This window comes from Gymnogyps californianus, chromosome 2, assembly GCF_018139145.2.
Source record: "Gymnogyps californianus isolate 813 chromosome 2, ASM1813914v2, whole genome shotgun sequence".
NCBI classification, from domain to species: Eukaryota; Metazoa; Chordata; class Aves; order Accipitriformes; family Cathartidae; genus Gymnogyps; species Gymnogyps californianus.
In genome coordinates this window covers 167,785,816-167,797,741 of record NC_059472.1, presented here as the reverse complement: position 1 = coordinate 167,797,741, position 11,926 = coordinate 167,785,816, and the positions used below count along the sequence as shown (strand labels likewise).

Sequence of the window (11,926 nt, the reverse complement as noted above, 5' to 3'; positions counted from 1 at the left end):
CGGAGACAAACACAGTGGGTGCAGAGGGCTGAGCCCTGGGGCCACCCTGACCCTGGGGCCTGATGCTGCCCCACGCCAGCCCAGCCCCACCGCGGCGGTTGCCATACGGGGACCGTGGCCAAGGAGGATGAGTGGCCAAGGGGACCGGGGAAGGGCAGGCGATGGAGCGGCGCTGACCGCCATGGGCAGGGCTGCAGGCAGGGCTGCAGGCAGGAGGGAGGTATCACTCTGTATTGCTACCATGCCCTCAGTGCTGCCAGGGAGTCCCATGGGGCCCAGATCCCACAGAGTGGGGCTGTGATTGGCAGCTCCATATTCCTATGGGACAGCTCTGCATTCCCACCGGGCAGCTCCGTGTTCCTCTGCTCGTGGCCAAGAAGGCAGGCGCCCCATCCTTCTCCTCCCTGGGACTGGTGTGCAGGCCAGGGCCCCCTCACGCTCCGGCTCCTGGTTTGCAGTAATTGCAAGGACTCATCCCCAGGGTGCCTGACGCCGGCCGGCCGGGGCGAGGGCCGGGCTCTTCCCCGTCCCCCAGAGCAAAGGGCCTCACGCCATCGCAGGCGATGGGAAGCAGCGGGTGACGGTGGGGACACGGGGCGGCTGCCCGTGGCATGCCGAGCGGGATGCCTGACTGCACCCACAGGAGAAGCGTACGTTATAATTCACAGGGCCACGTACCCACAGCTCCCTTTGCCGGAGCCCTGAGCCTGCGCCTCGCCAACACCCCAGAGGACAAGAGGAGACCACGTCAGCCCAGTCTTTTATGCGAGTCTCTTCCCGGCTCGTCCGATGACCCTGCCCGCTGCCCAGCCACAACAGCCCCTACCCGGGCCACCAAACGCCCCCACGCCACCTCCACGCTGGTGGTGTTTAAATAACCCTGAGTTTGACCGCTCCACTCCCCGCTCTGCGGTACCCGACACAGCTGCTCCTCAGCTGAATCCCCCTTCCACGGGGCAGCGGCACAACCCGTCTCGGCTCCGGCCGCCGAACCTCCTCCGCTGCCTCTTGGGCCAGTTTCTTCGCCCTCTGTGCATTTCCCTGCCCGCACAGCACATCAGCCTGCCTCCGTCCTCCTCTTCCTGGAGACTGAGGCGGTGCAGAGCCCCACGGCAATGCAGAGAGCCCCGCGGCGGTGCCACGAGCCCCGCAGTGTTGTGGACAGCCCCGCGGCGGTGCGACCAGCCCCGCGGCGGTGCGACACCAGCTGCCTGGTGTGTCCCGTCGTCGCAGGCTGCTGCATCTCTGCGGAGCAGCCTGGAGAAACGCTGCCCCTTCCCTTCTCCAGCCCTCACGCTACCGATTATCCTGGGTCAAAGCCTTGCAGGGGCTGGTCTCCAGCTCCCGGTCATGGTTCGGCAAGCTGACAGCAGGAGAGCTGGCAACGGCGTGGACCTTCTGGTGGTGGTTCAGAGACTGCCGGTGCCGGAAACTCTTGCTGCAGCCGTTGCACTGGAAGGGCCGCTGCTGGGTGTGCCGGCGCTGGTGCTCCTCCAGCGACGCTTTCTGGGGGAAGCTCTCCGTGCACTCGATGCAGCGGTAGAGCCGCTCCCCGGCGGCACTGGCCCGCGCGGGCCGGCCTGCCCACCCGCCCCGCAGCTGCACCCCGTGGATGCGCTGGTGCTTCTGGAGGTGGTGCTTCTGGATGAAGCCCTTGCCGCAGGCGGGGCAGCAGTAGGGACGCTCCCCGGTGTGGATGCGGTAGTGCTTGTTGAGGTTGGACTTCTCGTTGAAGCTCTTCCCGCAGGCAGGGCACTGGAAGGGACGCTCGCCGGTGTGCAGGCGCTGGTGCCGCAGCAGCGCGGCGTGGTGGGCCAGGCTCTTCCCGCAGGCTGTGCAGATGAACGAGCCGTTGCTCTTCCTCGCCTGGCTCTGCTGCCGCGCCAGGAGGTTGCGCTTCAGCCGGACGCTCTTCCAGCCCAGCGGGAGCGTGCGGGGCTCTTCCCCCGCGGCGCAGGGACGATGCTCCTCCGAGCTGGGCTGCAACGAGGCCACCTCTGCGGCGGTGTCTTCTCCCAGCGGCACTCCCTGGGGCAGGGCGAACGGCTGGTCAGTCCCCATGCCGAGCACGTGCTCTGTCGGGAAGGGCAAGCCCGGGGCAGGGTGAGCTTCCACCGGCACCACCACGGGCTTAAATTCGGGCTGGGCGGTCCCGTGTTTGCAGAACTCCCCTAAGCCCTGTCCTGCTGCCTTCTGCTCGTCCAAGCCAGCATGGCTCTCCCAGGGCACCGGCTGCTCCTGGCTCAGGGGAACCTCCTCTTCCAGTCTCACCGAGGGTGCCTGCGGCAGAGCCAGGGTTTCAGCTCCTTCCTCCTGGGGCTGCTGCTCTTCTGTCTTGATCACGATCTTCTCACCTGCTGAGAGACAGCAATTCATTCCCGGCAAGGGAAGCTCTCCCGTGCCCGCCGCCCCAGTGCAGGAGCGGGAGGCGAGCTGCCGCTGCAGCACGTCGGTGAGACGAACCAGCAAATGCGCCGTTAGAAAGGGAGCAGGAAGGTTTTACCGAGAGCAAAGCGGGAGAAGGACACATGAGGTGGAGGGGGTGCTGGCACCTGTTGGGGGTTATCTGGGTGTCTTGTTGGACCTCAGGGACATTTGATGGACTGACAATGCAACACTCGTAAAGAAACCAAACCAGAGGGAACATGAGGCAAAGTTGAGGCTGCAGAGTCCTCTGTCCTGGAAGGAACTTTGTCAGGAATGGCAGAGTTTAGGTGGGTGAATCTGGGGAAAAGGATCAAAGCAAAACCTTCCAGGAGCAGGAGGGAGTGTCTGTCCGCAGGCGTACAGCCGCAGAGCCACCCTTCCGCTAAGCCTTGCCCCAGCTCTCCCTATTTTCCACTCTTTTTGGCAAGGGGGCTCTCCCAGGCTTAAAGATTTGGTCTTGAAAGTTTTAAGGAGGCCCCGATCACATGGCGTAAATTCCCGACAGCTTCTGACCCCGTGCAAGACTGGAAACGCTCCCTGCAGGGACGTGATCGGCTCGGCTGGCCCTGTCTCTAGCGGGAGCGGCAGGGGCACTGCTGCGGGCAGGCTCCAACCCCCCTTGCTTTGTGGGCAGGCAGCAGCGGCGTGCGGGCAGCAGCAGAGCAGCGCACCCGGCATAGACCCTGCCCAGCCCAGGCGTGTCGTTAGCACTCGTCCTCAGCCTTCACTGCCCAGCGGCTGCTGTGACTCACCGCCGCCAGGTGCCCCGACACCGCTCCCTTCTCCGGCAGCCGGTGGGTCCTCGTACCCGAATCCTCCGCATCCTCGGCCGGCGGCAGCAGAGCGGGTTTGGAGCCAGCATCCCCGGGCCCTGGGAAGGAGGAAGCGGCGGTACGATCTGCTGACGCTGGGGGACCAGCACCAGCTCGCCTCGGTAAAGGGCTGCTCTCGCACAGCAGGAGCTGTGGGGCGCCGGGAGGGATCCTGGGCTCCCAGAGCAGCGGCTCAGGTTTCCCAGGACCATCCGAGCAAGCAGGCTGGTGTCAGCCAAACCAGGCAAATGATTTCAGTTACCCCAAGAAGTGGTGACTGTCGGGCAGTCAGCCTTTAAAATTTCAGCCCAAAATAATCAGTGCTAAAATTTAGGACCGTCTGCAGCAAATCCCTACAGGGTGGTATATGTACGGCCCGTGTCCTGGCAAAAAATGGTGCAGGAACGCAGGTTGCAGGACACAGCATGGGCATGTCACCTGAAATCCCCGCCACGTACTGTCCTGACTGCGCGGGGAGGGCTCTCCTCTGCTCCTGCAGACACTGTGCTGAGTCCCGGGACTCCAGCGGGCGCCCGCTCCTCCTGCAGTGCTCCTGCTCACGGGGGCAAAGCCTCGCAGGGCAAATCGGGGCTGACAGAGAGCCAAATCCTGGCAGCGTCTGAGTGCCCCCGCTGACAGCACTGCTGTGTTGGCAAGACGAGGTGTTCTTCGGATGCACAGGGTGAGCGTGAAGCACAGTTGTCACCCACAACCAAGGGGCACCAAACCTTAAACGTGTAAAGGCGTCACCTCTCACTACCTGTTCTCCTCCAAGCACCCAGACAACACAGCAGCCTACAAGCAGTCGTAAGCTGGATTCAGCCCAGGGGATGACAGTGTGTCTGACACGTGAGTAGAGACCGAACCTCACCAAGAGAGACCACAGCCTCGTAACTCCCCTTCATCGCAATCCTATAGAGCTCCTTCTGCCGGCTGTCCAAGCTCCCCCACTCCTGCTCCGGCAAACTGGCCGCGTCATCCTCGCACGCCGCTGGCATCTGAAACCACAGGAGGCACCGCCTTGGCGCTTCCCCACCTCGTCCATTCCCCCCCCAGGCCCCACCGCTCCCCCAGGAAAGCAGCCTACGGGGTAAGGCACTGTGGGTCCAGAGCTCCTACGGAAAGGAGCCATGTCACGGCCTGAACCCAGGGAACAATTTCAGGTCGGCCCAGTGAGGCTCAGTTGTTTCCCCCCCGGCACAACCGGGACAGGTTCACAAGCTCCTCTCCTTCCCTTGATCCACACCAGCAGCCTGAAGCAGCCAGGTGAGCAGTAACCCCCTCACACGGAGCAGGACGGGTGGGAAGGCACTGTCCCACCGGTGAGGTGACCAGTAAGACCCAACAAGGGTGACAATGCTCAGGGGGTGCGTCTGCTCCCTCTCAGGGGACAGGGAGGAGCGGGAAGCCTCTGACTGCTGGCCTTGGTGTGCTGGCTCTCGAGGGAGAGCACCAGAGGGGCCGCATCCATGCTGCTCTGCGCAGCTCCCCACAAGACCCAATGCCGCATCTCACCGGCCGCACGGTCGCCTGGGGCATATCTCCATTACCTTGGGCACGTCCCGTCCGCTGGGGCTCGTCCCCGTTACCCTGGGCACGTCCCCATTAGCTGGGGCTCATCCCTGTTACCTTGGGCACATCCCCGTTAGCTGGGGCACATTCCCGTTAGCTGGGGCTTGTCCCCATTTGTCACCTTGGCACATCCCCGTCCCCATTTGTCACCTTGGGCACATCCCCGTTAGCTGGGGCTTGTCCCTGTTACCTTGGGCATGTCCCCATTAACTGGGGCTCGTCTCCGTTAACTAGGGCTCATCCCCATTATGTTGGGCACATTCCCGTTAGCTGGGGCTTGTCCCCATTTGCCACCATGGGCACATCCCCATTAGCTGGGGCTCGTCCCCGTGACCCAAGGCTCATCCCTGTCACCTCGGGCACATCCCCGTTACGTGGGGCTCGTCGCCGTTACCTTGGGCTCGTCCCCGCCGGGGCCCGGGCCTGGCCTGGAGGCCCAGCAGCTGCGGTGCTGGAGCTGGCGCTCGACGTGCTCCAGCCGCCGCGTGTTCTCCTGCACCAGGGCAGCCAGGGCGGCCCACTTGCGCTCCAGCCGGCTGCCGAAGTCCAGCACCGCCTTCTCCAGCCCCGTCACCTTCTTCTCGGCCGTCTCCGCTCTCCCCTCCAGGCTCAGCAACCTCAGGGCCTGCGACTCCACCTTCCTCTCCACCGCCTGCACCGCCGCCACCACCGTCCACAGCGAGATCTCCGGCACCGCCGGCGGCTTGTCCCCCTCGGGGCCGGGGCCGTGGGGCTGCGGCGGGAGCGGCTGCCAGGCCTCGGGCCCCCACTCGGGCTCCTGTTGTGAGGAGGAGAGGGGCGATGAGGGGCTGCCCCCGGCGGGGGGGGGGAGGTCTCGGGTCTGGGGCCGGTGGGGCCGCGGTACCGGCGGGCCCGTCCCCTCCCGCCCCTCACAGCGGCTCAGGGCCCGGCCGGGCCCGCCGCCCTCCAGCGCGGCGCCGCGGGTTGACGCCGAGGGTCGACGGCAGCGGGGCCGGGGCCGGTCCCCTCCGCCCGCTGCCCGCGGTGGCGGGGGTGGGTGGTCGGGAAGGTTGAGGGGAGCCGCCGCCGCCGCCGCCTCCCGCTCCCCCCCCCCCGCCCCGTACCTGAGCGGGGCCCCAGCGGGCCATGGCCGCCCGCGCTGCCGCCGCCGCCCCGCCACAGCGCCCCCTGGCGGCCCGCCCACAGCGCCGCCCCGCGCCCGCCCCTCTCAGCCTCCCCCCCGCCCCGAGGCCCGGCCGGACCCCCCCATCCCCATCCCATCCCATCCCACCCCATCCCATCCCCATCTCATCCCCATCCCATCCCCTCCCTTCCATCCCCATCCCATCCCATCCCATCCCCATCTCATCCCCATCCCCTCCCCTTCCATCGCCATCCCCATCCCATCCCCATCCCATCCCATCCCATCCCATCCCATCCCCATCCCATCCCATCCCATCCCAATCCCCATCTCATCCCTCCCCTTCCACCCCCATCCCATCCCCATCCCCATCCCATCCCAACCCCATCCCCATCCCCCCCATCCCCATCCCCTCCCATCCCCTTCCCCATCCCCTCCCATCCCCATCCCCATCCCATCCCATCCCCATCCCCACACCAGGACCGCGGCTCCTTCCCGTTATTCCAGCCCGCCAACCCCCAGCACCAGGCGACCCCTCTCCCCCCCCAATGCCCGGTGCTCCTCCAGCCTCACTTCCCCCACCGCGAGGACCCCACCGGCATTCCCGGTACCCCCCGCCCCGCCGCAGCGCTCGCCGGGGACGGCCAGGCAGGGCAGGGCTCCCCCCACGCCCTCCCCGGAGCCAAAGGAAGCCGCGTTCAACCCTGGGAAGCATCCCCATTTCTACAGCATGTATTGCCGCTCTCCCGAAAAGGGAAGAGTCCTCCGCCACCACAGCAGCGCCCGGTCCCGCTCCCGGCATCCCACCCGCCCCGCCGGGGCTCAGGAACAAGGAGCGACCCGCACACCGAGGGCCGGCACGGGCAGGGCTGGGCACCCTCCGTCCCCGCGGCAGGGCAGGAGGAGCTGGGCAATTCTGCCCGCGCTCCTGCCTTCATCCAACCCACTCGCATCCGCGGTCGAAGAGGGAGAGAGGAGAAGGTCCGAGAGCGGCCTCCTGTCCCCGGGAGGACACCTCCCGGCTTCCCACCCCCTCTTCTGCTACGTTTCCCGCTTCCCGCCTCCGCGTCCGCGCTTAAACGGGTGCCGCCGGCATAGGCAGCCGGTCCCTGCAGGGGTACGGCCTCTCCTGCCGGACGTGGATCCTCTGGTGCACGACCAGGTGGTAGTGCCGCTTGAAAGTCTTCTGGCACACGCCGCACTGGTAGGGCCGCTCGCCCGTGTGGGTCCGGTGGTGGCGGACAAAGTCAGAGGCCCACGTGAAGCTCCTGTTGCAGCAGGGACAGAGGATGAGGTGGTGGTTAGTGTGGCGTCGCTGGTGCAGGAGCAGAAAGCTCTGGCTGGAGAAGTTCTCCATGCATTCGTTGCACGTGTACATCATTTTCCCAGGCGACAGCGGGTATCTGGTGGGGCTGGGCTTCCCCCACACCGTGCCGCAGTCCCTGCTCGGGGTTCGGGGCTGGGCGGCAGGGCACGGGGCCCGGCTGGAGCACTCCTCCGCCTCCGAGGGCTGGCAGAACCCCTTGGCCGCCCGGGCCCGTAGGTGACGTCGCATTTTCTTCTTGGACATGAAGCTGCGGTCGCAGTGCGCGCAGACGTAGGGCACGCAGTTGCTGTGGCTCCGCTGGTGGATGACGAGGTTGATTTTCAACAGAAAGTTTTTCCTGCACACGGGGCAGGAGTAGAATTTCTCCCGGGTGGAGTTTCGCTGGCAGGCCGCAGTCCGGCCCACGCAGGAGCCCTCCACGGGCTCTCCCGGGGCGGCGACCGCGCAGCTGGGATCTGCCTGTGCCGTCACTCTGCAGACATCTGGTATCGCCTCCTTACCCGGTTCTTCGGGAACATCTCCTGCCAGACCTTGGCCACCGTTCCCTGAATCTTTCACGTCCTCCTCTTCCAGACCGTTCGAGGGCGTTTCGGGCACCGCCGGCTTCTCCGCAGTGACCTCCTCCTGCGGTACCTCCGTTGGGATCCCCACCTCGGCATCTGCTGGAAATTTTTCAGAACCCAAACGTTACTCTTCCACGTGGTTTGGAGGACAAGGCATAAACAGCAAAGGGTTCTCCTCCCAGCCCCTCCTCGCCTCCCACACCCTCCCCGGCCAGCAGCCAGCACAAATCTCAGCCCCGCTCTCCTCTTCCAAGCTCGGCGTCTTCACAGCCGGACTGCATAAAGGCCGGGCACAGCTACAGCTCATCCCTGCAGACACCCCAAGGGCGGTCTGAGATGTCACCCAGGTAGGACGGGGGGAGCCTAACAGAAACATCGGGGCTCATCCTTCGAAGCAAATCGACTGGGTGGGCTCGTTCACACCACGCCGTGCCTCGTCCTTTACAGTTTCAAGGCTGGCAACAGGATTTACTGCCAGAACCCTTCCTTGGCCTGTCTGAATCGTGTAAAATCCCGTCTTGAAAGCCCCGGGCCCAGAGAGAGCCCCGTGCAAACCTCCTGCTGCTCTCTGAGCATGCCAGCGGCTCCTCGAGGCTGCCGGCCCCGCCAAGGAGGGATGAAGGGCTCTGTCCCAGTACCTGCTGCGGGGGGAGGCAACGGAGACCAGTTCAGATTCACCGCTTCACGACAGCACGCGGAGAGAGGGCAGGAAGGGGACGGGGTCGGCTGGCTGCCATCTGCTGGGACAGCGGTGGCTTCACGAGGGACGTGTGCTGCAAAGGCAAGAGGAGTGATGATGATGATGCTGGGTAAGATACAGCCAGGCAGGGGCCCAGGATCCCTCGCATCAGCTGGGTTTGCCAGCCACTCACGTGCGCTGCAGTTCGCTGTGACCGCCAGCCTCCTGCTTTCCTCCGGGTCCCTACGGTTCCCCTCGCAAGACTCCTTCGTCTTCATCTCCAGCAGACCATCATCGCTCGCGCAGCTCGGGCGGTCCAGCTCTGGGGAGAAGGGCACTCGGCTTTACCGGCAGCCCGCTGGGAGCTCAGAGGAGCAAGCGCAGGGGCGGGGGTCCCCCCTCCCAGGCCCACAGGGCATCAGGATCTCTGCAGCACACAGCAGCTGCTGGGTCAGGGGAAGGTTTCCAGGCTATCGATGTGTCCCAGCACACGTTCCCCGTGTCCCCTCCCAGCGCAGACTGTCCACAGCCATCACAGGAGACACCTCAGTCCCTGTGGCTGAGGGCAGGGACCGCAATCGTCCCGGTAAGCGGCCGGGAGCCAGGATTCTGGCACAGAAGAAATCCGGTGTCCCGCACCTACGGCTGGCTCCGGGGACACGTCTGCTCCCTCCAGGTCTGCCTCCACCGGCATGCACAGCTCTTCTCCTCTTTCGATCCAAGATAAGAATTCAGGCTTGGATAGGGCACAGTCTGTTCAAGAGCAAGACAGACATCAGAGGCAAGATGCGACAGCGTCTTTGCGGGTGTACCCACAGCCTGTCAACACAGAGTCAGTCCCAGCCCAGAAAAACTTCATCTCCAACCGGGGCAGCGTCAGGGCTGGCACACGGGGAGTTACAGACACAGACAGGGACCGGGGCAGGCAGCACTTCTAGGGGGGAATATGAAAAGCACCCTCTGGCATGTCTGGCAACCCCACCCAGCAACAACTGCAAGAAAATCCATCCTTCCTCCCCAGGCGGGGGAAATCCCTGCTACAGAAACTCCCCGTTCTCCCAGAAATTCACCTGGCAGATAGGAAAATATTCTGAAGCACAGGAAGAGAATTGTAAGGCTCTCGGTCGAACGTTAGCACAGGTACACGTCCCCACAGCTCCGCAGCCTGCCTCACTACCTGTAGCTGCTCCAAACCACCATGTATCGCTACTGCTGCTCCTCACCAGCCAGGAGCTCAGCCAGCCCGAGCGCGCAGTGCTGGGCGAGGATGAACGGCTGACTCGCCGCACTGCGACAAGAGGCACTGCCACGGGAAGGCAGGGGTTCCCTGCCCTGCTCTGGGATTACGCTCGCCCCTCGCCTCCTTCCTCAGCACTTTTGCTCCGGCTCCTCGGGATGCGCTTGCAGGGGGGACCCACGGCAAGAGGGGGGGCCCTGGCTGGGAAGTCCAGGCCCTGGCTCCATCACCTGAGCACTGGAAAGAATTAATTACGAGCACGAGGCCCTGGCTGGGCTAAGCAGGGTGTCATAGAATCACAGAATCATTTAGGATGGAAAAGACTTTTAAGATCATCGAATCCCGCCGGACTTTTTGGAAAGCTCATTTCCAGCTGCGAGGGCCACGCATTTGAAAATCCAGCCAGAAGCACCCCAAACGCTGCCCCATGAGATCTCCTCCCCTGCCTAGCTCTCCCCCTGCACCGAGGGAGCGCGACCAGCCTCGCTCCCCACAGCAGGACAAACGGACGCCACATCTGCCATGCTGACGGGAAACCACACGAGGATCTAGACAGACGTGGAAGAGGGAATTTCTGTGATGACAACCCAGGGAGCTCAGCGTACCTGTTCTCCATGAGGAGAAGACACCGAGCACTTACTAACCCCTCCTGCATGTACCTGCCAACCTCCGACTGCTGCCAGAGGGGACAGGGAATTGAGTGGATCATTTGAGGGCTGGAGATCCCAGTGAAACGCAAAGAGGCAGAAAAGTAACCCCGAGAGAGCTCCCCAGGCAGCGACGGCAGCTGCCAAACCAGCGCAAACGGAGCCTACACAGGGACACCAGCGTCTCGTAGTTGCTCTCCATCACGGTCCTGTACAGCTCCTTCTGCCCATCATCCAGGCTCGCCCACTCCTGCATGCTGAAGTGCACCGCGACGTCCTCGAAAGTCACCGGCACCTGGGAGCACAGGGGCTGGGCTGTAGGAGGGGGCAGCTCCCCCCCAAACAGCTCCCAGCCCCTCAGACATCACCCCCCAGCCCTTCAATAGCCCCAAAAGCAGCTCCCCAAAAGCCCCCATAAGAAGTCCCACATGCTCACTCCCAGCCCCCACAAAGCCCCCCCCCAACCAGCTCCCAGCCCCGTAAGCACCCACTGGATTCACCCACAGCCTCCTAAAAGCCACCTCAGCCCCCTCAGCAGCCCCCCAAACAGCTCCCAGCCCCTCAACGGCCCCCTAAGCGACCCCCAGGCCCCCTGACCCTCCCAACAGCCCCCTAAGTGGCCCCACAGGCTCACCCCCAGCCCCCCAAGCCACCCCTCAGCCCCACAATGGCCCCTAAGCGACCCTGCAGCCCCACTTCCAGCCCCCACCACCCCCCAACAGCCCCCTAAGTGGCCCCACAGGCTCACCCCAGCCCCCAATGGCCCCCTAAGCGACCCTGCAGCCCCACTTCCAGCCCCCATCGCCCCCAACAGCCCCCTAAGTGGCCCCACGGCTCACTACCAGCCCCAGGACACCCCTCAGCCCCACAATGGCCCCATAAGCGACCCTCAGCAGCCCCACTTCCAGCCCCCATCGCCCCCCAACAGCCCCCTAAGTGGCCCCACAGGCTCACCCCCAGCCCCCCAAGCCACCCCTCAGCCCCACAATGGCCCCTTAAGCGACCCTGCAGCCCCACTTCCAGCCCCCATCGCCCCCCAACAGCCCCCTAAGTGGCCCCACGGCTCACTACCAGCCCCAGGACACCCCTCAGCCCCACAATGGCTCCACAAGCGACCCCCCGACCCCCCGCCCAGGCTCACCCTTTGCTCCCCACAAGCGATCCCCAGGCTCGTCCCAAGCCCCCCCCCCCGCCCCGGTCCATACCGCGGGGAGCCGCAGCACCCAGGGGGGCCCGTCCCGCAGCGCCGCCTCCGCCCGTTCCAGCCGCCGCTCCAGCGCCTCGAGGCGGGCGTGCAGCTCCGCCATGGCCCCCGCCGCGGCCGCGGGGACGGGCAGGGTCAGGGCTGGCCCGCGCCGCCGCCCCCCGCCCGCCCGCCGAGGAGAGCCGCGTGACACAGCGCCCCCTGCCGGCCGGGCGGTGCCGCGCACTGCCTTCCCCCCCCACCACCCCCCCACCGGTGTCACGCCGGGGCGGGCTCTCCCCGCTGGCCACCGCGAATTCGGGGTCACCCGCGGGAAAATGCCGCCCTGGGGGACTTCGGGGGATTTCCTCTCGGCT

The 11,926-nt window shown here is 65.4% G+C and overlaps 1 protein-coding gene across 1 annotated transcript; it reads right to left on the bottom strand.

Moving 5' to 3' along the window:
* Positions 1-757: 757 nt before the first annotated feature.
* On the bottom strand, positions 758-11,673 carry LOC127012728 (zinc finger protein 398-like). The gene is made up of 9 exons (XM_050890961.1): positions 11,572-11,673; positions 10,535-10,661; positions 9,122-9,235; positions 8,676-8,804; positions 8,442-8,576; positions 6,995-7,902; positions 5,206-5,589; positions 4,111-4,237; positions 758-2,354 (listed from the first exon to the last, which is right to left on the bottom strand). The coding sequence occupies exons 1-9, from the start codon at positions 11,671-11,673 to the stop codon at positions 1,297-1,299; spliced, it is 3,084 nt and encodes a 1,027-aa protein (XP_050746918.1). The 3' UTR covers positions 758-1,296.
* Between the last annotated feature and the right edge of the window lie 253 nt (positions 11,674-11,926).

Coding starts and splice junctions, on each gene's coding strand:
- LOC127012728 (XM_050890961.1), bottom strand. CDS start 11,673: ATGGCGGAGCTGCACGCCCGCCTCGAGGCGCTGGAGCGGCGGCTGGAA. Junction 7,903..8,441: donor GTTGCCTCCCCCCGCAGCAG/GTACTGGGACAG, acceptor AAAAATTTCCAG/CAGATGCCGAGGTGGGGATC. Junction 2,355..4,110: donor CGAGGCTGTGGTCTCTCTTG/GTGAGGTTCGGT, acceptor GTCTCTCAGCAG/GTGAGAAGATCGTGATCAAG.